Consider the following 27,243-nt stretch of genomic DNA (forward strand, 5'->3'; position numbering starts at 1 on the left):
ATCACTTGGATCTTCCATTCGGGTATGATACTTTGCTTTTTTACATATCTCTGTAGTTTTCATAAAATTGTGTGGCATACTATATGTCCAACTCATTCTATTTATCTAGCGAGCTAGCTAGCTAGCTAGCTATCTTATCTATCTACTTATCGCCAGCTCAGTTCTTCTGAATGACAGCTGGAAGAAAAATCTTCACTGATATTGCTCCACAGTTGAAAGCTGATATTGTCAAAGGAAACATAAGTAGCAAAGAAACATTATCTTATTTAATGCAGCCAGCATAATCTTTGAGAAATTAGTAGAATTCAATGATAATGTAGCTTGAGGCACTATGACCAGTCTTGTTTATGGCTAAGAGGCATGAGTTGGCAATTGAAATTACATAATTCAGCTTTTTTTTTTATCAGCTTGAAAGATATTACATATAAGTCAGTCATAAAATCTATTAGTGCAACAAAGCAATGTGTTTTGTACAAGAGGGTGACTTGTGTTTTTTACATCTCTCGTTTCATTTATCTCCAGAATTAAGTCAGCAGATGTATAGGATCAGACAGCTGCCCCTTGCCCTTCCTTCTTTCAGGGCTCCTTGTGAGTCCTTCCCAAGATGACCTTTCTTGATGAGTGAGATTCTGGGACTCAAGTGCTGGCTAATAGGCTTGAAGATAAGCTCATTGTAGCTGTGCCTTCTTGGAGTGGAGACAGAGTGGATGACAAAATGAAGAAGGAGACCCAAGAAGCTACTCTGTCATAAGCTAAAGCAGAGCAAGCACAAAGTGGAAAGAATAAAAAAGTTGCATGGAAGATGCATGGAAGCACAGTCAAAGCCACTATTTTGTAGCTGTTGACAGATGGGAAGCAATTAAACTAAACAGTAAATATTGCGCAAAATTTGCCGTGAAAAGCGTTATCACTGGACAAAGGAATGAATGAAAAAACGAGGTAGCAAGTGGCACTTTGAGAAAAGACACTATGTTTTTCACCAGAGGAAGAGGTAATGCTAAAAACCATTAGAGCTCTCTTCATTCATAGGTCTCAAAGAATCAAGGCTTCCATCTTCTTATCCATTCTTATTCTCAAAGACAGCATTATGCGAATGGGCTTTATGATATGACAGCAGACCTCTAGCAGGCTCCTATTCAAATGAAATTTCCTGCTCATTTTCTAGTTGTTCCCCAAACCTGAGGATTCATTTTCCTTCCAAGTGGAAATTGCTTTCATTTTCTTTTTTAAAAAATTTTTATCATGGCTCCCTTCTTGTCTTTTTAATTCAATTTGTCCTCATCTGTATGAGGATATTCCTACAGTAGGCTTACCCCAAGTAGACAAAGAGCCCCGTCTGCTCACTACTCAGTGAGAAGCATAGTGAAAAGTGATCAGTCTGTCCTTATCAGACCAGATGTAGAAGAAGGACTTTTTATTAAACATCTAAAAGATCAGCGTATGTCAGTATTGATATGGTAAGTTCCCAAGAAATGCAGTTAGGCCAAGAAGGGCATGCAAAAAGGTTTTCTTTTGTTATCAAAGAGTTGCAAATGAAAAGACCTGGGTAAGAAGAATACTTACGCACGACATTCAGGTTACAGGAAGTCTTAAAATCCTTAGCATCACAAGTGTATGTTTTAATATCCTCTGGGGTACAGCCATGTATAATAAGTTTTCTGACCCTGCCATCAGCAACAATTTCATACTTCTTGCTTTTGAGAATTTCTGTCCCATTTTTGAACCATTTCACCTTTGCATTTTCTCTGGATACTTCACACTCCAATACCGCAGTGGCTTCCTCTTCGACCGTCTGGTCCTCAAGAGGCTTAGTGAATTCAACTGGGGGTTCTGAAAGAATCATACCAATTAGCCAAGGTGTTTCTCCTTTCCTTCTCCAAGAGTTTTAGCACCTCCTCAACTTTCCTCTTGTATCTTCAGGGCTTTTTCTATTTGTAAGTTTTGATTCCATTCAGATATTTTCCTCTAATAATGATGTTTCATCATTATTTGTACATATAGAGGAAAATCGTTTTTTTTTTTTTAAAGATTTTATTTTTCCTTTTTCTCCCCAAAGACCCCCAGTACATAGTTGCGTATTTTTAGTTGTGGGTCCTTCTAGTTATGGCGAAAATCGTTTTAAAAAAATATTAAATATCAAGGAAATAATAGCCAACTCTTGGTTAATAAACTGATAGATACTTCATCTGATAATTATTCATTTGATAATTTGATAATTAGTCTTCCTCCAGCTGTTTATCAAATGCAATAAAAACAGCGAGAACAGAAAGAGGAAGTAAAACCTATTCTAGTCAATTTTGACTCCGTTTTTTTTTTAACAGTCAACGAAGTATTTTGTTAGGCCATAAAGTAAAATTAGACTTTTGGATATTTGGTGTATTTTAATGATCTATGGTACTCATCAAATAGAGATCACTGAGAGCCGGCATTATTTTGAACCTCTGCATTACACATGTATTTAAAAATAGGCCTTGTAATTACCTTTCACAAAGAGTTTGGCTTGAGTTTTGAAATCTTTTGCTGTTAGTTGGACTTCTCCAGCATCTTCTAACTTTACATCCCTCAGAGTAAGTGTGTGAACTCTTCCTTCCGAACGTGGGACCACCTAGTTTTTTGAAAAACAGTGCACTTTAAGAATATATGAAACAGTAATCCAATATATTTAGCTGCATTTAATTCATTTAGGTAAATGGTTTGAAACAGTGCTTTCTAAGTTGTTTTATAATCATATATATAGCACATATGTATTTGAAAATGATTTTAAATAATAGTTTGAAATCTTATAAGGAAATTTTAGGCTTTCCCTTACATAATTACTAGGTGATCTCCTACGTTGAAATGCCTAGGCAAATTTCTGTTTATATTTGTGTTCTTCTGTATATATATGCATGCATATATATATTTTGTACATATATATACACCTATAAAATATATATAGCCTACATTCTACTACTGGGTTTATATATATATAAGGGAGGAACTTAAGCTAAATCATGAAAATAAGGGAAAAAAATGATTGCATATGGTAAGCTGAAAGTAAGCCTTATTTTCTACGGTGTTTGCCATGCAACAATGAGCTAGAATTCTTCCCACTTATTTTAGCAATTAAAATTATTTTGCCAACCAATTAAACCTGTGATGAAAATCATTTGTATAATTTCTTAACTTTGTTCGAAAATGCCATGAAGGTGTTGACTCATCCTCCCTCTCATGTGCTTGCAGCTGAGGCCTGGGAAAATCAGGTCTCAGGGTGCTACAGCAAGGCCATCCTCACAGTGTGGGTAGGACAACTGGAGGTTCTTCTAGTTCTACCTTCTAGAATTCCAGAAGATGCTCTGCCCTGTTATTTAGATTGATTTTGCACTGCTTAAGAGTTCTTTTAGAGTAAAGAAAAATGTAGAAATTTTTATCAGTGGAACTATTTATTCTGCTGGTGTAAAGGAAAGAGTTAGGAATAAAGTTTCATCTAAAGGCTTTTCCTTAATTAAGAGCTGGGCATGGTTATTAATTTAACTACCTTAATAAGTGAGAAAGGCCAAAAACCTAATAAGGGAAAACAAAAAGACAGGAGAAGGTAATTAAGATATGCCCTAGGAACACAGCTGCTTGTTTAAGGACATGGTAGTTGAATGGAAAAAGAATTGTTTAAGTAATGACATTTCAATATAAATTTTGGACTCTGACTTAGGGCTATTGAAAAAAAAAATCTTAGGTTCTAACCCTCCCACAGATATATCTTATCTATTAACACTTTGTTTTATCATCTGACTTCCTCTGAGGCTAATCTAGAATATTCTCTGTTGCCGAGTACTTGGCTCAGAACACAGTGATTCTCGATAAATAGCTGATATATGATATACCTTGACTATGCTTAAAAAAAAAAAGGCAAAACTAACAAGTACTTCATAAAATCAAACCAATAAAATGAATTCTGAAGATTTTTGTGGTGAGTTATATAAGAATAATGTTAGACATCATCCGTTTAAAGTATTGTTAACTTATAATGGAAGCATATTACTATAACACAATAGGCATTATGACTGACTAAGCTATTAAATACAAAATTATCAAAGGCCATTTACGACTTAGTAGTCCTTCTTGGACTGATGGCTAAAGAAAAAACCCTCATTTCTAAAATTTTCCCTTTCAATTTCCTATTCCAACAACCTGTTTTTATTTGGTTGTACTTTTTAGAGGCTAAAAATTTTGCAAAGTGAAGATGAAAGGCCTGAATTAAATTGATAATAGCAAGTTTGTTCTGATAGACCTAATTTAAACAAAGCCTGTAAGATGTAATAAAATGACTTTATTTTTCACAGTTTATGTTAAGTTCTTTTTGAAAAGAGACATTTAAGTAATGTAAGAGCAAGTTCATAAAAGGCTGAAGTATTTCTGGTGACAGAGTAAAGGATTAAAATTCCTATGCCAGGAGAGACACGAAGGGGCCCTATTGGATTGTGGTAAGGTGATCCTTTCTCACTCCAGAAAAAAGTTTAGGAACAATAAGAGACCTTTTTTCTCTGAGTAAAAGAAATATGAATCAGATTTTTAGAAGTCGACATTTTAAATTAAAATAGTATAGTTTTTACATTAGAAACAATGAGAATGATCTTTTAATAAAAAGCTCTTAATTTGACGAAAAGATACTCAGCACAAAAGAGTACTATAATTTGTCGTTAAGTAGTGTCCCTATATACAAATCATGAATTTACAGATCTAAAAAGGATCTTGAAAAGTCAACTTGAAAATTCTCTTCCTTTAGACATGAAAGCAATTAAACCACACTTAATAAGACTAATGCATATTTTAAAACAGCAAACTCGAAGACGGACATGCCGCATCACCCAGCTCAATATCTAGAAGCCCTCAGTGCAAGGAAGCTTTCCGCCCATGTAGCTTAATTCTCATGCTGCCATTTGAATGTACTGCAGCTATTTCCATCCTCGTTGAAGGAGACCAATTGGTCATTATTGCCTGTACAACAGGCAGACTGTACCTACCAGATGACCATTACTGAATTACCCTTTAATCACTAAAAGAATACTAGTTTTTTTGTTTGTCTTAGAATGGATGTTCAAAGGCATTTCCCTTCTAATACTTCAGGCAATGTTGTGGCTTCTTGTTAAACTGGATCTCTTTTTAATCATATTCCTTTAAGTTCAAAGTTTGATTTGTACAGAAGCCTTGATGCTACATTTGATATTATTTCTGTGCTTTATTTCCAACCCATGTTGGACATTTTGTATATATTTTATTTCAAGAATTCAAAATGAATGGTGAATTATCAAGATAAAACACACACATTGTTTTGGGGGGCAAAATACATAGCTCACTGTAGGTAAACTGTATTTTGGCCCTATCTGAATAATCGCCTCAGTTTTTACTTAAAATCTTGGGTAAAATCTTGGGCATAGAAAAGCTAACACCAGGAGCTGGTTATTTCCTAAAACTTCTTAAAGTTTATTTGTTCATACATGTGGATAACCACAGAGCCCTTCTTTCTGGTCAGTACTATCAGTTGCACTTTAAATAGTCCACTTGCATTCCAGACTTTGTACAGCTCAAAGCACTTGAGGGTTAAAAATAGCTTTGGAGAAATGCTTGAAGAGCAAATCTGCCCAGCAATTATCTCAACTACTTGATCAACTGCCTGAAATGGAATCTCAGTCCTCTCGGCAATCCCCTCATGTGCAGAACACTAGATAGCACGGACAGAATTAGTCATAAAACTTGCTGTGCACCATTGTTACAGTGCATCCAAGCAGAAAGCCTTTTTGATCTTTCCTGTCTTCCAGTTAATCAAATAAACTATCACTGATAGCTAATGAGCGTTTTCCTTTTCTTCAAAACCCTAAAACTTGATGGTTCTTAAAATTTTTATTTCCATTTCAATAAAAATATCATCAGGCTAAACCCAACAAAGATTGGAAGAATCTGTGTTACAATTTCAGCAGAAATCAGGGGAGAGTAGGAAAGAGAAAGGGAAAGGGAGAGGAGAGAACATGAGAAAGAGCAAAGAATAAGGAATATACGAGAGGACAAAAAACCTGAGAGAAAAAGGAAGAACAAGACAATGCAATGAACCAGATGCCTGCTTTTTACCTTATCGCTGGGCTCCAGTTTCTTCCCTTTGAGATACCATTCCACTGGGATATCCTCATAAGAGAGCTCGCAGTCGAAAGTGGCTGTTTCCCCTGCAGTCACCGTGACATCCTTCAGGGGCCTCAGAAGACCAATTACTCGTGCTTTTCGAGAGGAAGGAAGCAGCTTTGGATTACTCATTTTGTAATTCCAAAAGAATAAATACAGACTTAGTTATTAATCTCCATGGTTGCTTTCTTCAAGAAGGAAAGAGCCACAGGACTGGCCTCTATTTTAACTCCTGTGTGAACGTGGCCCTGTGGTGCCGAGAAGGGGAGAGCTGGTAGCTGGAGAGTGGGTATTTGTAGGGGCCCTTTCGTTCTGATGTACAATTTGCGCTGCATCTGTCTCTCTGCCAGGTGTCAAGTTCCTCTTGCTACATAAGGTATGTGACTTCCAAAATAACTAAGACTCTGATTGGAAGAGGACAAGGGCCCCTCAATCACACAGCCTGTCCATATCCATCAAACACTTTGCACCTTCCAAAAATGTTACTCTGATGCTCCTTGCCTCCCCTCTTGAATCTGAAATGCCCACACAGCAAAGTTTTTCTTTACAGTGCTACAGTTGTACAGCAACTTGAGTTCTGCAGTCTTTCAGGGTTCTGAGTTAGAGTCTTATTGTATGTATATCTACTTTGAATGAAAAGATTACAAAGTAGGAAAATCTGACTTGCTTAATTTTCTTTTGTTCAGGCAGCAAGGTCAATTTCCAAGGACATTGTTCAGACGGCAAAGACATTTCCAAAACTTTAGAATTTGAACCACGTGCATATTCGGATGTCAAAGAAGTAAATACAAGAAAGCCAGTTTCTGTGCTTTGATAAGGTTTTCTAATTAATGAAATAATTCCAATTAATTTCCCTCACGTTCGTTTACTGCAAAAGGCTATACTGCATTTTCAGCAGAAACACAGAATACTTACGTTTTACTCGGAGGTGGGCACTAGATTTAACATTGGCAGCTTGGAAATCCACCCCACCGGCCTGGTCCAGGCGGCAGTTGTGCAAAATTAGGAAGTGCGTTTTGCCTTCTTCCTTGATCTCACAGTCCTGTACCGAAAGAGAGAGGTTTCATAAGAAATCATTTTCCCTGGGATTTTTCTGAGGATATATTATCTTAATTAAAGGAATGCTACTAAATAACTGTTGAGGAGACTTTATATAACTTTGAGCTTGTTTTGTGAAATAAAGCCTGTGAGTACCATCATGAAAGCAACAAGTAGCATCATGAAAGTTTATTTTAGCTGCATAATTCTGAAACAACTAGCAGCATCACAGTAGTATCTACAAACTTTACTCACTATGCTGGAACAGAAATAATGCAAGTGTGCTTGTCCGAGCCCAGCTGTAGACCCTAACATCTCTTACAGAGAGCCTGATATCATGTTTAAATGCCCTGCATGCACTCGACTTTTCACCTGTTCTTTTCTATTTCACACAGCTTCTCTAAGTCTTGACAAGTTCAGAAATAGACTTACAGGTGTTTGGAGCAGTGCCTCTCCCTTGAGTTTCCAGTTGGCATGGATATCATCTTCCGAGATTTCGGTTTCAAAGCGGGCCGTCTCAGTCTCCATCACCTCCACACTGTACAGGGGTCGCACCAGTTTAATTTCCCGATCTAGAAAAGTGTAGTGTCAGCATGTGTCATTAGCCTCTGGCAGAAATAACCTCAACAGCTTCGAGAGTAAAACTCATGGAAATTTCCTTACCCTCAATGTCAAGCTTTCCTGAGGTCTTGTCTGTCCCACAGTCGCAGGTGTACTGTCCAATATCTGACTTTAAGGCTTTCTTCAGTATTAGCATGCGCTTCTTGCCATCTGCCTTAATAATAGCATTTTTGGATGGCTTTATTTCCTCCCCATCCTTAAACCACTTCACCGGTGCATCTGCTTTGCTAATTTCACACTGTAGAACCACTTCATCTTTCTCTACGCCAGTGTAATCTTGAAGCTTTCCTGTAAAGTATGGATCTCCCTCTGCAAGTAAAGCATACGTGAAAAAACTTCATTAACCATCTAGGGAAATGAAAATCTCCTGGAAACTTTAAGGGGCAGTTCATAGAGTCCTGGGTATATTTTAAAATTGCACCAAGCTTTCACTCATTTAACATGCTTATGTTCAAAAGTTCTCTACATGTTAGAAAGGGAATCAATGTATAGGATTTATCAAGATCTAATCTATCGATATTATATTTTATTTATTTTATTTTATTTTATTTTATTCTTTTGGTGAGGAAAATTGGCCCTGAGCTAACATCTGTTACCAATCTGCCTCTTTTTGCTTGAGAAAGATTGTTCCTGAGCTAACACCTGTGTCAGTCTTCCTCTATTTTGTATGTGGGACACAGCCACAACACGGCTTGAGGAGCAGTGTGTAGGTCCATGTCCGGGATCTGAACCCACGAGCCCTGGGTCACTGAAGTGGTGTCCATGAGCTTAATCACTACACCACCAGGCCGGCCCATATATTACATTTTAAAGTATTTTCTTAACAGTAGTTTGAAAGACACTATGAAATTTAGCTTCAAGGATAATTATGTGTTCCTTCATTATTCAGATTAATTTCTTAGCAAATCTATTATGTCTACTTTACCTTTAAGGTTCCAGGGTCACATTATTAGTTTTTCTCAATCAATTAATAGTTTGCATTTATATTAGACTTCATATGTAATCTGCTTGATATCAAGGGGCCAAGAAAAACAATGAGGTTTATTAATGTAAGTTTTGTGTTTCCTCTTTCATTAGAAACTTGAAAGACACTTTAGTGAAATAATTTTGATGAAGTGAGGAGATAGGAAGTATTTCCATTCCTGTTTTAAACATGACAGAGCCAATAATTAATTAAGAGTTTTAATTTTGATTTTAACTGGCTATTTTGTGACCCCAAGTCTTTATTACCTTAAAGTCTTTATATTTTTAAGTAAACATATTTCAGAAATAAGCCTGATAACATATACGATAGTTCCTTAAAGATAGGGGCTGCTTCCATGCACTATAACCCCTGTAATCAGTACTCCACAAATTTCTGCTGAATTTAATGCAATAAAACTAAATTGAAGAAAGCACCTACCAAGCACAGTGAGTTTAGCTTCTGAACTCATCCCCATAGCTTCTACTTTAATTTGAGAGGTGTCATCAATAGAGAGGTTTTTGAATGTGATGGAATGAATCTTCCCTTCATCTTCCATTGAGACCAACTTGGTGGTGTGCAGGCGCTGGTCGTTTTTGAACCACTTGACGCGGATGTTATCATGGGACAGCTCCACAGTAAACACGGCACTTTCCCGCTCCTTGGCTGTTACATCCTTGAGTGGGGTGAGGAATTTGAGCCGGATTCCTATCAAGAAAAAAACCCTGATTTACTCCAGCTCTTTGAGGAGGAAATATAAAAATAAAGGCCAAAAAAAAAATCACTTAAAAGTGGCTAATCTGACAAAAAAAAATTTACCTTCAATGATCAGTTTGCCACTTGTGTGCTTATCTTCAGCTTCAAAGATGTATTTTGCTTCATCTTCAAAAGCAGCTGATTTGATCACCATTGAATGCTTAGTGCCATCCTTTATAAGCTCAATTTTGTCATCACCTGTGATTTCTTGGGTTCCTTTCAGCCAACGGAATGTTTTGGGTTCCCTGGATACTTCGCACTCAAACTTAGCCTCATCTTTCTCAAAGACTTTAACATCACTGAGAGGTGTGATGAAGATAAGTGGCAATTCTGAAAAAGAGGATGGTGTGGATGAAGCCAGAATATGCTTCCAGTCATGACCCCTGATCAATTCAAGCTCTCATAAGAAATCTGCAAAGAAAATACAAGAGGGTAGCTGACAGGCAGAACATACCTTTCACTTTCAGTTTGGCTGCAGATTTAGCATTGGCAGCCTGGAAGGAGACCTCTCCTGTCATATCCAGCTGGCAGTTATAAAGGACCAGAATATGCTTCTTCCCATCTTCAATGATTTCACAGTCCTGTTTGGAGTGAGGGGTAGAAGGAAAGAGAAAGAACATCATTTTCATATCTGGTTATTCCTGCAATTCATCAAGAGATTTCATACCAGAGGTGTATCTTTTTTCACCAACAACCAACCAAGCCCCCTCCTGTGTGATCAGATAATCTTGACTTACAGGGGAAGCAGTTAAAGGCTCTCCTTTTAACTTCCACTGGCCATGAACATCTGGTTCAGAAAGCTCAATTTCAAAGCGAGCTGTTTCACCAACAAACAATTCTACTCCACGCAGAGGTTTTTCCACTTTTATTAGTCGAGCTGAAATGATACAAGTTTGGTTAGAATGACGGAACAAATAAACCACAGGTTCAGATAGGGCAAATTTTAAATTTTTGAGCAACTCACCCTCAACATTAACATTTGCTGTTGTCTTGTCTGTGCCACAGTCACACACATATTCGCCTTTATCTTTAAGTTCTGCCTTTTTGATTTTTAAGATGCGGCGCAGGCCGTCTGACTTGATGGAGTATTTGGGTGAAGGTTCAATCTCTTCACCATCTTTGAACCATTTCACTGGCACATCTTTGCTCACTTCACACTTCAGAATAATCTCATCCTTCTCGACTCCAGTTTTGTCATGTAATTTCACAGTGAAGTAGGGATCGGCCTCTGTAAAAGACATTCAGCAGGTCATCAGGAGAATGTGCAAATGAAATTTTATTAAAGAGTTACACGTTGCAAAATATTTAACTACTCCCCACTCCCACCATCCAAAAACTGGCGATCAAGTTCTAGTAGTCACATTTACCTAAGACCTTTAGGTTTGCTGTGGAGCTCAGGTCCTTCACTTGAGCTTTTATCTGGGATATATCATCCAGGGTCACTTCTCTCATTTCCAATTTGTGAGTTTTGCCCTCAGATGAGATGAGTACAGTTCTGCTCGTGTGGAGTTTGACATCATTTTTGAACCAGACTACATGCATTTTTTCATGAGAAAGCTCACAAACAAAAGTTGCTGTTTCACCTTCTTTCACTGTTTGATCTTCAAGAGGCGATATGAACTTCAATCTTATACCTACAATGTAAGCATGGATAAAATGCTCAGAAACACAATTTACTTTCAGAAATCTCTCACTCTAATCTGCCTGGTTACAAAGGATATGTTTCACATGGCATTTATTTATTCATCTTTTCAAATTGAGCTATCCTCCATTAAAAAAAATTAAGGGAGTTGTTTTGGTAGCAATGTGAAAGTAGAGTAGTGGTGCCAGTTGTCACTTGCAGCTATTAGAACACGGTTCTATCTTTAGAAGCCATATATTTAAGCCATATCTTTAAAGCCATATATTTATATGCCTAAATATGGGATGTTACAGGCAGATCTCATCAGCTGTTACCTGTAACAAATAATCGTGCTGAGGTCGTCTTGCCCTCCACCGAAGCGGTATAGACCCCTTCGTCATCAAATTGAGAATTATTGATGACAAGAATGTGTTTCTTTCCATCAGTAATGATATCAAACTTGTCAGATGACTTGATGATATCAGGCCCTTTAGACCATATAACGTTTGCCTCTCGGGTGAGGACACATTCAAATCGAGCCTGTCGCTTTTCTGGAACAGTGACATCCTTCAGGGGCACAGCAAAGTCAAGTTCGATTTCTGAAAATCAAATGGTAAAAATGAGTTTTTTCAGAATGCAGAGGGATATGAAATGAGGTTGAGCCCACGCCGTGAGTTCTAAAAGCCCCTACCTTTTACTGTCAGAATGGCCGTCGTAATTGCATTGAGGGCCTGGTAAAGGACTTCACCAGCTTGGTCCAGTTTGACTTTGTGCAAAGTTAAGAAGCGTTTCCCACCTTCTGCTTTGATTTCACAAGTCTGAAAAACAATAGTTTTAGTTAGTATTTGAATGAGAGAAATTCCCTAGAGGAGAAAAGTTTCAGATACGGATTTCTACAGAGTTAAAAAATTACTACTGGTAAAAGTAAGTAAAAATGTCTTGTCATAAAATTTTTAAAAATTGTCTGAGCTGTCCACAAATAGCGCATCAAATTTCTTCTCCTCTTTGAGACTTTAGAAGCCTGAAGTAACTCCATCATTGTTGAACCACATTTGAATGTCAGACTTGAATATAGAATGTAGTTATTTTATATGACTAACAACTGAAAATGGGAAATTACTCACAGGTGAAGGCCTTAGGAGTTCTCCCTTCAGTTTCCATTGTCCAGGAATGTCTGCCTCTGAGATTTCTGCATCAAAGCTTGCACTTTCTTTCTCATAAATGGTAACATCCTCTATTGGTTTAAGCAATTCAACTTCGCGGTCTGTATTTGTCAGGGATGAAATAACACAGTGCTTTAGACAATCTAACGATGCTTTGTTCTCATATTTTTTTTGGGGGGGGATGTGTTATTTTGCCTTATGCACACACAAAACTTATCTTTTAGAATAAAAGGTAAGATTTTTATACCTCCAAGTGTTAGCTTTGCAGGATATCTTTTCCCTTCAATTTCCACTGCATATTCATCAATATCTTCTGGTGTGGCATTCTTAATTTTGAGGGATAGATGATTTCCATCTTTCACTATCTCAGTCTTATCATTTGGTTCCCAGGGGATTTCATCATATCCTTTGAACCACTTAATGTTTGGAGTATCCTTTGCTATATGACAGGTGAAAACAGCTGTCCCCTTGGGTTTCACATGCTGATCTCGTATGGGTTTCACCAGCCAGTCTCTAATGACTTCTGTATGAAAATGAGGTCAGAAAAGTAATTATGATCTGCACAAGTAATATAAATAGCTTCCTTAGTAAATTTCAGAAATTGAAAAAAATTCTCAAAATTGGACATAATTATTTATCTGTATGATATACTGATATTTCTTCCTCTTAGATAAAGCACAAGGCTCTTATTCTGATGCTGGGAAATAAAATTCTCTCTTCCATTTTCTTGGTATAATAATAAGTAGAACAAAATTCCCCAGCAAAGTACTAACCTACGACTTTTACGCAAGATGAACATTCCAGGTTGTTGGCGTTTTCCACAGTAACTGTGTACGTTCCGGCGTCAGTGTCATCTGCATCATTGATAGTCAGGGCCCGCATCAAGCCAATGACACCAGGCACAATTTTGCCAGGCTTCTCCACCACAATCTTCCCATCCTTCCTCCAGACCACATCGCGCTCTTTGTTTAACTCGCAGCTCAAGTACAATGGCTGTCCTTTGACCACTGTGACTTCTTCTTCAAGCGTTTTCACAAAGCGCACAGGAAGTTCTGTGGAGAATTTCAATATTAACAATCTGCAAAGACTTTTCAATACACACAATATTTTCAATGAAATAAAATTTGGAAATAAGAGGTTCTAAAATTATAATAAAAGTTGCTACTGAGGTTTATTGTGTTAAAGTTAATATGGGCCATATTCAGAATACTGGAAATTACCTTCTACAATAAGTTTTGCCGTGGAGGTCTTTTCTTTATTTCCCAAACGTAAAACACAGGTGTATTCGCCAGCATCAGAAAGCTGAACATCAATGATATGCAGCTTTCTGTCTTTACCATCTGCGATGAATCTGTGTTTGGGGCTCTCACGGATATTGCTACCATCTTTCATCCAGCTTGTAATGGCAGTAGAGGGAGAGACTAGACATTCAAAAATTGCAGAAGAGCCAACTGACTCTGCTTCGGTCAAGACGATGTCTTTGATTTCTTTCACAAACTTCAGTGGCACAGCCTTCAGCTGGTAGGTGAACGGGGCTTCATCAGGAGGTTTCTCCCCACCACTTCCTGGTCTCAACTTTTTCTTTTCAAGTTCTATTGGTGAAGGAGTCTTTTTGGCTACACCTAATTCAAAATAAAATTAAAAGTTGATTTGGCATTTCTGTCAGGGTGAGAAAGTGCATACTTGGCTGCCTGGTGGATGAAACCAGTGACAGAGCAACTAGAAGTCAAGAACAGATCATTACAGACCAGGCAATTGAAAGGTCCACTGAATTTACATTGCCTTCTTTCAGACAGGAAAATGAGATGGCATAAAGAATCTATGAATAATAAACGCTCTTCATTTTGCCCAATTTTAAAGAGTATAAAATATCTAAATCAAAGCCGAGTCATTTTATCTGTCATATATAAATATCATGTATGTGAATAATGAAGTTAAGAACTTGGAGAGTTTGTTATGCTAAAATATGTTGGTTATATAAATAATACCCACTTGAATAATATTAGAGATGCATTATTTGAAATACCAGAAGACATACTAGTTTTAGCAGAATCAACTAGGAATAATAAAGATTGTTATAAATTTTGAAATTTTTCCCCCTTGAATGTAAAGTTTTCCATACTGAAAGGTTACAATACAGGTACAGAGAAATGCATGTTACCTTTGATGGGACCTTTCGGCTTGGCAGCCTCCTCTTTGGGTGCTTTGGCTTCTGAAATAGAAAGAAAACTCAGCATTTAAACACTTTTCCGCCTTATTTCATGCCAAGTAGTAAACCACGCAGGGTAAATTGTCCTCTTTATTATAAATATTAACCTATAAAAAGAAATTGGTTTTATTTATATGACTTCTATGGAGAATACTTTGATATTTCCAAGAAAGCACATTCTGAGAATAATGTGACCAAGCTAAATTGTCAACATATTTAGGATTAAAAAATTCTTTCAGCGAGTGCCTTTATTCTTCTCCCATTTCTAGACGGCTTACTCTTGCCTTGTGAGGAAGAGTTTTATTCTTGCTTAGTTATGCAAAGTATTTTACATGTTTATGTATCTGTTGGTTATATGAACCAAGGAAATAAGTTTTGGTCAACAAAGAATCACTGTAGGATAAAGGGAAATGGTCCAGAAGTTACCAAAAGCCCTTATTTTTGTGTTTAAGTTGAGCAGACAAATCCAGGGAAGACCAAGGGAAAAGAAAGGGTCTATGTGCTACACGTGTATGGATTCCTTTGAAGATTCCCTTAATTAGACAATGAACCAAAGCAGAAGCGAGACAGTTCCTGAATTTAGAGTTTAATTCAGTTATTAATGCAGGGGCAGTATAAACTGTAGAACTAGTTCTTTGGCTTCAAGAGATAAGCGAGGATAAGTGAGGAAAGCTTAATTTTTACACATACTTAATTAGCCCAATGGCAGTGATCATCTTTTTCTGAATTATAAAAGGTATCGCATTGAAATTATAAAAGTTTAAAAGTAAGAATAATGCCCAAATCATAAATATCAGTGATAAAATATGTTAATGTAAATATTAAAATTAAACTACAGTCGAAAGAACATAGTATATTGACTCATGTCATTAAACACAATAAAACCCCAAATATTTCTGGAGGGCTTACTAAGCACCAGGTACTGTGCCAAGTGTTTTGCATATATTTAATCCTCACAATAATCCTATGGGGCATATATAATTATTATTCTGATTTTACAGATTAAGAAATTAAAATTTAAAGAGATTAAATAAGTCGCCAAAGATCAAATGACACGTATATTTATCAATGATCAATACACATCAAATCATTTTTGGTTTTGAGATTATCACCTAAGTGATGAACTATTAAAAGTTCATGTACAAATAGTAAGTACCTTAAGTTTGGCCTGAGATAGTCATACCGCTAAGTGAGTACATTTAAGAAAATCATTATTGATCTAAATTCTTATATAGATTTAAAGGCTGAACTATGCAGTCTTTTTTTTCCATTGTAGTAAGATATACTTAACATAAAATTTACCATTTTAGCCACTTTAAAGTGTACAATTCAGTTGCATTAAGTACATTCACAATGTTATGCAACCATCAAGACCACCTATTTCCAAAACTTTTTCATTATCCCAACATGCAGTCTTTTTAAAAAATGAGAAATGATTCCTCCAGGGCACATGGGCAATTTGAAGCTCCACTGGGATCCCTGTATGTTTGTCCTTAGAGTGTCTCTCCGTCTCCTTTGTTCTCATCAGCCTTGAACATACTCATTACTTAATCTCAAAAGCATATAAAGAAATGGTGCGTCGCAGGAATGTACATTCCAATCAAAACACAATATGCACCACTGGATGAAAGACTAGGTTGGTAGAGGATATCAGATGAAGAAAATTTAATCAAGAACTTATAAAACCCCCACAGTGGAAATGATGCCTACGTTTCAGCATAAAGAAGGCTTGCATTTTAATCAAGTATGAATCCTTTTATGAAGCTACCATAACAAACAAGCAAAAAGAAAGCTACAGCATACATACCTGCTTTCTTTCCAACTACTGGCACGGTCACTGGGGCTGCGATGGGGGTTGGTGCAGGCTCCACTGGAGGTGGTTTGATTATTTTCACCTCTGCAGAGAGATGTCCATTGCATTAATGTATTCATTTGTCACTTCCTGAAACCTCATTTGGTGGCCCATTTGCCATTTCTGATGCAACTTTAAAGTCTTCAAATAACTATTTTTTTCAGAGAATAATATATTCTAACTCTAATATATTCTATATATAATAATATAGTCTATATATTTAATATATTATATTCAATAAAATATAACGTATTCTTACAATATATTGGGACATTAGAAATCATTTGCTGCATACTGACTTTGACTTACTTTTTCTTATAAACTACATGTTATTTGTGGGAAGCCTGAAGGAATATGCTATGACCTTGAGCTTGCTTACCTGGTTCGGGCTTTGGTTTCGGTTCAGGTGCAGGGAGAGGTATTGGTGGCTTAATTTCGGGCACTGAAAAAAATTCACAGTAATAAGCAGGTTATCACAGTATTTTTTTTTTTTTAAAGATTTTATTTTTTCCTTTTTCTCCCCAAAGCCCCCCAGAACATAGTTGTATATTCTTCGTTGTGGGTCCTTCTAGTTGTAGCATGTGGGATGCTGCCTCAGCGTGGTTTGATGAGCAGTGCCATGTCCGTGCCCAGGATTCGAACCAACGAAACACTGGGCCGCCTGCAGCGGAGCGCACAGACTTAACCACTCGGCCACGGGGCCAGCCCCTATCACAGTATTTTTGAAGGTTTTCACAAAGTCAAACCAAAATTGGGCAGACTTAACATACCCTGGAAGATTTTAGAATTTGTACACATATAGTTACCAAATGGAGTATTTGATCTAAGTTTATTGCACATTTTAAACAAAATATTTGGAAAATATAGCAAGGAAATTTTATTGGTTCTAATGTTGTTAGTCATCTCATTGCCCATAAATACATTTTTTCCTAGTGTTTAAAACAGTAATTTATTTAACAAACTGCTGCTCACTAGCCAATTGCACATGCGAGTGAAACGGTAAACAAATGAAGCATATGAGATGAACAGATTCAGGTCATGTGTTCAAATCTTAATGCCAGTGTAATGATATTTTAAATGATGCATAATTGCATTTTTAGAGACAATTAAGAAAGTGTCAGTAAGTTTTACCTTTTGTTGGTTCGGGAACTTTCTTTTCCCTTTTTGTAACAGCAGCTGGAGGTGCTTCAACCTCTTCAACAGGCTTTGGAGGTGGTTCTGGTACTTTAAGATAACAGGATTATTTTCTAGTGTTATTTTAAGATTTGAATACTTAGAAGTCAACTGATCTGAAACAATCAGATCCAACTATTTTTAAAGAGCCTTATTGATGGCTTTTTAAAACATGTTCTATTCTATCGATTTCTATTTTCTCTTCTTGACTCTGCCTCAATGTATTTTTCTTTCTTTATTCCATCCACTTGCCCAACCCCAACCCATTAACTCTCTCTTTCTAAATCACTTCCATAATAGTTCCCAATAAATACGCCCTTTGGCAATAGGCTGGTGATAAAAATCAATCCACTTAGAGGCCGTCAAATTTTATGAAACATTTGCTGACATCCTCCCTTGAAGTTATTCTGCAGCCAACTTGATTATTTTAGAATCGCTTCTACTGGAAGAACGTAAGTGGTCAAGTACAGGTAATAATAATGATGAAGTACAGGGAAACACATGAAGGCATTGGAAAATTACCATAAACATATTTAGCAGAAGCCGACAATGGAAAACACAGACTATATCACAGATGAAATATGAAGCCAAGTTTATATTTAATTCCACTTATGTTTACAAGATAAACCTTTTGTTAAATGTCCATTTTGTTAAAAGATAATTTCACAAATTTACTGAGATTCCTACCTGCAGGTTTTTTAACTTTTTCTACTTTTTTAGGTTCTACTTTAGGTTCTTCTTCTTCAGGTTTCTTTCTTAGAACTTAAAAGACAAAAAGGTTTATATGTAAACCAAGACAAACTAATGAACATGTTGAATAAGCTTGACAAATGCAAATAACGTACAAAGCAATGAAACTGAAAAGCATGCAACCTAGTGCTGGAAACTAGCATTGACACTAACAATGCTTTTTTAAAAAACAACAACAACAAAAGTTATGTTAATTAGAACAGTACTCAGAGTCACTTTATATCTATGTAGTCTGTTCAGAGACAAATCTGTGGCAGAAATGACCCAAACACAAAATGAATAATTTGAATAGCAAGAAATTCTAATCATAACTCAATGTTATAATTTAATGAGGAGTATTTAAATAAGTATAAAGTTTATTTAAGTGGAGATCTCTAAAGAAACGTAGCCTACAAATCAGTAATTCTATGTGAAGACAATGTTAGAACTTAATTCTTTATTTGACTATCTTGCTTCTAATTCTTCAATATTTTATTAGTAGGAAAGAAACGTTTAGTTTTTTAAAAAATGTTATTTATTAGTTGTGGTGATCCTGTGTCACACTTTAAAACCAAATACCGAAATTAAGCTTAAATAGTGTGGTGTAATTTAGAGTATTTAATAGGTTTAGTGTATTTTACTACATAATTTGACTATAAAAATGACAGCTATGGTCATTGTTATTGGTTTAAAATATTATCAATTGAGTTATGTCTATTAACATGGTAAATGTCAAAATACCGTGAAAACTCACAAAATTTCTGTGCTCTTTTAAAAACGATTTGGAAATGATAGCCTTCTTAATTTTCAATGCCACTACAGATGAATTTTGATAAATAGGAAATTTAATTCAAAGAAAACCAAGAGACAGAAATATTTTGTAAGCTTTCAAGTCTAGTATTTGGACACTTAAAGATGGGAGAACGATTGAAAAATACTATACCGCTTTTGAGAACAACTTCTTCCTTTGGTTGCGGTTTAGGTTCAGGAAGTAATTTGCGAACTTTCTTTTCCCCTCCAAGCACTTAAAAGAACAGGATTTCAAATTTTGAAGTGAATTCACGTAAAAACTAAACTTCAACAAGAAAAATGTCTCTTTCAAAACTAGTTAGCTAGAGTGCCTCAAGTAATAATTTTTGTTGCACATAAATATCACAGAATTTAAAAGCAAATAATCCACTTTAAGACATCTCCTCTGCAACCATCTATATAACGTTGTCATGAAATTCGATTGTATTAACTGCAGGCAAATTTATTCATCTTAAATGAGCGTAGAAGATGTTGTCTATACTGACTTTATGAATCTTTCATCAAATTACAGAGTTCTTGACAGCATCTTTGCCCCAATCTGCAACCGTAGATTGCCAAATCTACATTGATATCTCCCTGATCATTAATTACATTAAAATGATATTGCTAGGTGTTAGTGTCATCATTCAGTCTTCTCCACTGATGAGAGAAGAAAACCAAGGGACCTGGTTTATGACCTTGATGTTGGGAAAGGACCAAATCGTTTTCTGAACAGAAGGGAAATATCCTTTCTTAAAGTCTCCTTTTTGAAATAATTCTGACTTATAGAACTATAGAATTTGAAAGCTGGTGTTGGAAGCTTATTTTTAATGAATAAAAAAATGTTCTTGAATTTAGACTAAAAGTGACCCATGGAATTCTAAATTAACTTCCTTTTGTGTCTTCAGTGAATCCTGGGCTTGGTGGATGATGTTATTATGTAGAGAAGCCTCCTATTCCTACCATAGTCCTCATGGATTTGAATGGAAACAAGAAGAGAAATACTTGGAGATTACTGAACCACTTTACCTCCCTCCTGTTGTCAATAAAAATCTAATTTAAAAACATTATTTATTTGTGTCACATAACATTATATTTGTTCACTCATATGAAATCTGAATTTCTTAGATATTTCTATAAAATGTCCCGTTTGGTGTTTTAAATAAGACATTTGAAATCATTAAATAGCTTTGTTATGTGATAAAGATAACCTTACCTAACTCTTACTCCAAAAATTTAAACAAATAAAGGCAAATACACAAATATTTCACTTTAATGATCTTTTTTCTAACGTCAAGTATTTTAAGTAAAATTTCACCATTAAACATTAAATTTTTTTATCCTTGATAAACTGTTCTGGCCTTCAATACTATTTTAGAATTACCAGTATTCTTAATGTATAACTATTTTCATTGATCGAACCTGGAGAGATCACGCATCTAATTAATCCAAGTTGGGATGGTGTGACATCCTTTACTTACATAATGGACAAAGTGAAAACACATCTGTTCACTTGTTTTTCAATATTACTTTATTTTTAAGATCTTATTGACATTTGAGACTCAGGTGCAGAGCACACGACTGTAGCTATTATTTTTAAAATGACTATATGCCATTACTTTCCATTTTAATGTTTATGAGTAGCTTTGTAATAATCTTTTACTAGTAAATATGCATAGTAACATTATTTTGTAAACTCCATTTTATAAATCAGGAAATGTATCTTCAGATAGGTGATTCTTCCAAAATTCCAGAGTGAATCAAGAACAGATTCAATTGCTGGGTCTGAACATCCTGATTCTTAAACGAAACACTGCTACTTGGTATACTTACTAGAAAAATTAACAATTTTATTTTTAAAAGATGTTTTCTAGACTTTTATGATCCACTTATTTTTCTTTAGGGTTTAAGTTTAGTTAGGGAAAAATATCGTTTAAAGAGAAATAAATTTTGAAAAATGACCTGCAATGATAATGAAATTTCTCTAAAACATGAGATCTGTACACCTGAAAGAATGTCTTTAGCTTAGTGAGAGGAAAGTGACAGAAAAGCCACGAGGAAATTCCTATGAATCATTTTATTAGTATAGAAAGAGGATATGACTTTTTTTTAGTGCTTATAACACTGGCTAAAATATTGTTTTTCAAGACAAATTCTAAAACTTTCTACTATTAGCTCTCAGTATTTTAACCTAAGATGTGTCCTGATATTAATTTCACCTAACCAGTAAAAGGTGATGTTTTGAAGTTTAGGAAAATGCGAGAACACATATGTAGATGAGACAAAGATAAACAACATTTATCCATAGAATGTAGGAAATTGGTGGGAGACAAAGGAAGCAACACTGATGAGCCAGGACCATAAAATCTACAGAAAGACATGAAATGAATGACACTACTATGATTATTTTAAAAAGAAAAAGAAAAGAAGAATACTCTAGAGGGCAGGAAGAGCAAGGAGTCAGATGAAGGCATACTGCATATTAATATATTTTCTAGACTGTGAAATACCTTTCAGAGGTTTAAGCTCCACTTTTTCTGGAACCTCAGGTTTTTCAGGAACTTTCTTCTTTGAAACAGCTTTAAAGAATATGAACTTACTTTTATTATTTGTATATTTAAACAAATGTGAAGCAAATTATTAAATACTTGCTCCAAGAATCAAAATCAAGCTTTGTTTATAACCAAAAAGCATTAACAGCAGCCAAGAACAGCCACCAAAGAACATACAAGAGGCATTCAAACCATGAAAACAGATTGCAGTTTTACTCCAAAGTTGAACAGTAAATTAAAGTCTGGTTGAGACGGAAGACAGTTTTTGTTTTTCATAGGAGGAAGCAATTTTCCTTTGAGTATAAATTTTACATTAAGGGAAATGTATTTAAGTATGTGTCCTCATGGCGCATCAGTCAGCAGATGGGTAGCCTTTTAATAAGTGCTCACTTTTTCTATGTCTGACTTAAAATACCAGAAGTTCCCTCTGCAGGCCAGGAGGGGTGTAAAGGGGTGAGAATCATTAGAAGCAAAGTCTTTCTCTGGAAGATTCTGTCTTTGTACATGTGTAGGTGAGAGTGGGAAAAGTGCTTATCTAAGATTATATGTAGATTATTTTAGATTGGGACATCTCATGACACCACAAATAAGACAACATTTAATTAAAATAACAAGAATAATATGCTTTCGCCAGTTTATTTCAGCTTTTAAAGATGCTGATGTTTTTAAAATTAAGCAATATTACATCGATTCAAAGAAAAATCTAAATGCAAAAAGAATGAAGGGAAGAGCACTGGATAGCAAATATATCCATAACCACTCTTTCTGGCTAAGCCAAGAGGACCACCACAGAACACAACTGGGTTTTTACTGAGTTGCAAAAGAAAAAAAAGTGGAGGGGCAGTGAGAGATCATTCACATGCTTTCCTTTCATGGTATATGAGCACATAGCTATTGGATGTCATAAATATATTACTTACTATATATTTAAAAGCACATGACATACTTTAAGAACAAAGTTTTGGCCTTTGTATAAATTTGTTACTGCAATATTAAAAATATCTTGTAAAGATTCCTTATACATTCCACATGCATAAGAGCCCAAAGATATGCATAGCAATCAGGCTTTGAAATCAGAAAACCCTTCCTCCCCACTCCACACAAGAAAGTTGGTTGGACAGGCCCTGCATCCAGATGTCCAGGATGAAGCTACCAATGCACTTTTTGACATCTAGGACAGCGGGCATGGCCTGCCAAGGCACCCCTGGGCTCCTGGAGCAGCAGGAAACATGGGTCTTTATGTAATTCCCACGCTAAGTCATGTCTGGAAGCGCACACTTCCAAAAGTAATAAATTTTTGCAAGCACTATTTCAGACGACTAGACAGAAGTTTGAAGCAAGTTAATACAACTTTGGAAGAGGTATTTTATACCTTTAAGTTGGGCTATTTTCTCCTTCACGTCTTCCTTAGGTGGAGCAGGAGCAGGAGCTGGGGGCCTTGGTTTGAGTTTTGGTTTCTCAACAACCTTCTTTTCAGGTTCAGGTTCTTGAAAGAGTATTTCAGGAGTGTTAGTGTACATATACATATGTTAATTAGTATGTGGATATACACTATATTCAGTCGAAATTTAAATATACATATGAAGTAAAAAGTCTTATTTTTTGGATATATAATATTAGTGTCCAACATAAAACATAAAAATATCAACACTATACACAGATGATGAGAGATATAGCAGAGGCACTAATAAAAACAACAAAGGAAGCATCCACATAAGGCACATTGACATGAGACAAACATTACAAATGATGTGGATACATAAGAACAAGACACACATTTAAAACACAGAACATCATACATACGGATGTAGAGACCTACTATACATGTAGAACAACATAAACCATGTATATTTCAAGATGAAGAATATGATGATGAAGATTTAAGACCAATTGAATACCTTGTACTGGTATTTCTTCTGGCTGTGGTTCAGGTTCAGGTTCTTCAGGCTCAATATACTTTTCAATTTCACGTTCTTTAAAGAATGTTGACAAAGGATAAGAGATTGTAATGTAAGATTCTTCCAAAGACACACAAATTTCACGTAGATGCAAAGATTATAGCCACACAAACAGAAATATACAATTCATACAAATTCGCTTGTCTAAAAAAAGAGATAAGATTTCTATTTTCTTATACTTGAACTTTTTATTAACTATTTTATTCGAAGTATGTTGATGGCAAATGAGATGACTTAAAATTTGACATTGGCTTATCATTGAGGATCCAATGCAATTATTCCAGTTTTACCTCAGTAAACTATATCTTTGGAATTTATAATTACCATCAAGAATAATCAAATAATCCAATTAAAGATTTCAAAAGAAGTATAACTATTTGAAAAAATGAAGGAAACGTGACAGATGCTTTTGTCTTTAATTTCAAGAAGGAATGCCACCTTATAAATGGTTTTGTATTTCTAGGTTTTCATTTCTAAAAGGAGTTTCCAAGAGATTAAAAAAATTATATTTACATAAATATATATATACCTTCAACAGGGGGAGGCACTTTTCTACCAATGGTTATGGATGCTCTTTCTTCATATATTATTTCCTCAGCAGACTCTTCAACTTAAAAAACACAGTATTTTATTTTAGACTGTATTTCAAATAGAATACTGTAACTGTTAAGTTGCAACATATCAACCATCAATAACTTTACTACATAAGACAGACAACAGATAAATACAAAAGACTCATCTACAACCAAAGTAAGATGATAAAGACGATTGTCGTCTTTCCAAGATTTATAGAGCAGCCGTGTACCTTCGACAATTGGAGCTTCTGGCTCTTCAGGGATAGGGACAGACACTTCCTCTTCTGGGACGATTTCCTTGGGCACTTCAGGCACTTTAAAGATATTGATTTTGTTTACTATTAAGAATTTAGAAGATGTGCAAGATTCTGCAAAGAGCAGGCAAAGAATATAGGAGAAAGAACTTCATCTTATAAGACTTTGTGGGGAAAATGGTTTTGAGGGCATGATGCTCTTTTGGACATCCTAATTTTACAAATGAACCTTCTCAGCCTTCTTCATTTGCTTCTCTTCCTCTGTGGACCCTTAAATGTAGGTGTTCTCTACTGGTCTAACTTCAATGCTTTAAAAAATTTGCTCTACATTCTTTGAGCAATCACCCCTGCACTCTCAACTGTTATTTCCATGTGTATGACTTCTGGATGTACATCTCAAGCCCCGATCTGTTCCCTAAGCTCCAGGTGCACATTCCCAACTTCTATACTTGAAGAATGAAAAATATATTCACTATCTTCTTTCTAATATCTGTTCAAGGACCCTATGAACCATTCTCATGGCCATCAAGCTTCAACCCTTAGAATCATCTTGGGCTCCTCTATTTCCCTACTTGCTCTGATAATAATCAGACATCAACTGAATCTCATCTCCCTCAAATCCCATCTCTGTTTCCATTTCTACCACGACTGATCTTGTCCAGCTCTTAAAGACCTAAATAACAGCAATGACTCTTTACTATTATCACCATCTTCCAACAGCTTGAACTGCTGCTAGTTACCTTTCTGAAGCCCAACTCCTATTAATTTGTACACCTGCTCCAAAACCTTTGACAATTCCTGTTCCCTACAGAATAAAGTACACGCCTTATACTGGCATTCAAAGAATCCAAAATATGACCCTCATCTTTATATCCAGCCTTATCTTTCAAGATATCCCACAACCAATTCATACTTAAGTTACACAAGTTTATTTGACAGTCCTTGAACTTCCTAGACTCTTCTACCTCTGTGCTTTTTGATATAATCTTGCCTTTGCTTAGAATACCATTTCCTCAATTGCTATATTGAGGAAGCAACCAAAATCAATCAAAGCTTACAATTGTGCTTCTTTCACACAGCTTTCCCTGATCCTCTGCCTGAAATTGGTCTTTCTTTCCTCTGTTTCTGTAGCCCTTTATCCTCACTCTGTAGGTGTGATCGCTTCCTGTCTGTGCTAGAGTTGTGCTATACTTTCTTTCTTCTCACCAGACTTAAGTAGCCTGAAGACAAGATCAGATCTTATCTTTTCTAATACAATGTCTTGTTTATGGTAAACATTCAACAATGATATGCTGAATTGAGCTGTTCTACACACGGAGTGAGAGGAGGTCCTTTTCTACCGCATGTAACCACATCACGGCACAACTGACTCTCATTCACTTTTTTCCCCTCTTGCTTGTTTGTCTCATTTTCCCTCTTTGCCCTCTTTATTTTCCTCTATTTTTCTGTAAAATGTGGTTTTGTGTAAACTTATACTTCAGTATTTTTTTCCCTAAGAATTATTAAAATGCTCAGATAGCATTCAGAGAACATATTTTTTCTCTTCATGGTAAGTACCTTTTTCTGGCAGGACTTCTCGTTTTTTGGTGACAGGCACAGGTTCTTTCTTTACTGGAACAAGTTTCTTGGGCACCTCAGGCACTTTGAAGATATTAGTTTCATTTTAGAAAGAGTACATAAAAAGAACTTAAAATGTTAAGAATAAAGAACCTATAGTTAATGGAAGAGCATTAAAATTAATGGAAACACAATAAGGACGTTTTTGTCCCCAGTTACGCAACAATGAGGACAACTTAATTCGATTCCACTTTAAGACATCAGAGTACTTCTTTTTTTTTTTATTAGGATGTCAATGATGACATGAATACCTTTAGCTTCTGGTTTTTCTGGCTTCTTAACAGTTGGGACTTTCTTCACTGGGACAACTTTCTTCGCCGTCTCAGGTACTTTAAAGATATTAGTAGTATTTAATAATATAAAATTGCAAGGTGCAATATATACACATTAATTTGACAAGTATGTTCAACACTTTAACATACGGATGAGAGTTAATTACGTGATACATCACAATACATAGTAAGGAAAGAGTGTCAAATTTTAGACAGCACACAAAAACGAAGTGAATATTTATTTATTTTAGTATAAGTACCTTTAGGAGGAGGAGCTTCTGGTTTTTTGATGACAGGCACTTTCTTCTCTGGAACAATCTTCTCGGGCTCTTCAGGCACTTGAAAGATAGGAATTTCTTTTAGAGTCAGATGATTATGATGAAAAGTTTAATGCAAAGGAATGAATAAAAAAAGATCACATCTAATTCCTTGGTATGCACATTGGAAAATTCTGTAGGACCAAAGCTTTATGTGTGCAAATGACTTTTGTTCTTGCCAATGAAGCCAAATTTCAAGTAAGGAGATAGCAGACGGACATTTTACCTTGAAGAAGACATGTAATAGACATAAAAATCAAATGATGTATTTTCCCACGCAATGGGTCCTGCCTTGTACCTGCTGGTGGGGGCGCCTCTGGTTCCTCCTCTGCAACAGGAACTGGCTCTTCCTCTTCAGGAGCAATTTCCTCGGGTTCTTCATATACTTTAAAGATATAGTTAATTTTATTTCAACGTGTGGAACAATATTCTAAAATGCACAAATCATCAGACATATATCATCTTGATTTCTTCCTTTGTTTCAATTAGTATCTTTTCTTATTTTTGTTAAGATGAAATCTATCTTATTTGCACTGACTTCTGTTTCTACTGATTTGAATTCTTGGAAAACTCTTTTGGTGTTTAATGCCATTTACAGTCATTCGTTCTCCTATTCTACTTTCTCTGTACATTAGA

At 35.7% G+C, this 27,243-nt stretch overlaps 1 protein-coding gene across 1 annotated transcript in view; it reads right to left on the reverse strand.

The window, feature by feature from the left end:
* The window catches only part of TTN (titin), a 268,972-nt gene that overhangs the window by 94,855 nt on the left and 146,874 nt on the right, over positions 1–27,243 (reverse strand). The window contains exons 198-230 of the mRNA XM_070241291.1: positions 26,906–26,992; positions 26,551–26,628; positions 26,270–26,347; positions 25,959–26,042; positions 24,378–24,461; positions 24,102–24,182; positions 23,513–23,587; positions 22,987–23,100; positions 21,573–21,641; positions 19,217–19,297; positions 18,232–18,306; positions 17,503–17,595; positions 16,751–16,813; positions 16,327–16,416; positions 14,472–14,522; positions 13,531–13,932; positions 13,084–13,362; positions 12,558–12,833; positions 12,272–12,411; positions 11,839–11,965; positions 11,483–11,746; positions 10,894–11,160; positions 10,491–10,754; positions 10,264–10,403; positions 9,981–10,107; positions 9,590–9,856; positions 9,212–9,478; positions 7,852–8,118; positions 7,621–7,760; positions 7,066–7,192; positions 6,103–6,245; positions 2,482–2,605; positions 1,564–1,830 (exon numbers count right to left, since the gene is read on the reverse strand). Of these exons, the coding sequence (XP_070097392.1) occupies positions 1,564–1,830; positions 2,482–2,605; positions 6,103–6,245; positions 7,066–7,192; positions 7,621–7,760; positions 7,852–8,118; positions 9,212–9,478; positions 9,590–9,856; positions 9,981–10,107; positions 10,264–10,403; positions 10,491–10,754; positions 10,894–11,160; positions 11,483–11,746; positions 11,839–11,965; positions 12,272–12,411; positions 12,558–12,833; positions 13,084–13,362; positions 13,531–13,932; positions 14,472–14,522; positions 16,327–16,416; positions 16,751–16,813; positions 17,503–17,595; positions 18,232–18,306; positions 19,217–19,297; positions 21,573–21,641; positions 22,987–23,100; positions 23,513–23,587; positions 24,102–24,182; positions 24,378–24,461; positions 25,959–26,042; positions 26,270–26,347; positions 26,551–26,628; positions 26,906–26,992 (5,091 nt within the window). The remainder of the gene's footprint in view (positions 1–1,563; positions 1,831–2,481; positions 2,606–6,102; positions 6,246–7,065; positions 7,193–7,620; positions 7,761–7,851; positions 8,119–9,211; positions 9,479–9,589; positions 9,857–9,980; positions 10,108–10,263; positions 10,404–10,490; positions 10,755–10,893; positions 11,161–11,482; positions 11,747–11,838; positions 11,966–12,271; positions 12,412–12,557; positions 12,834–13,083; positions 13,363–13,530; positions 13,933–14,471; positions 14,523–16,326; positions 16,417–16,750; positions 16,814–17,502; positions 17,596–18,231; positions 18,307–19,216; positions 19,298–21,572; positions 21,642–22,986; positions 23,101–23,512; positions 23,588–24,101; positions 24,183–24,377; positions 24,462–25,958; positions 26,043–26,269; positions 26,348–26,550; positions 26,629–26,905; positions 26,993–27,243) is intronic.

This window comes from Equus caballus, chromosome 18 (assembly GCF_041296265.1).
Source record: "Equus caballus isolate H_3958 breed thoroughbred chromosome 18, TB-T2T, whole genome shotgun sequence".
Lineage (NCBI taxonomy): Eukaryota > Metazoa > Chordata > Mammalia > Perissodactyla > Equidae > Equus > Equus caballus.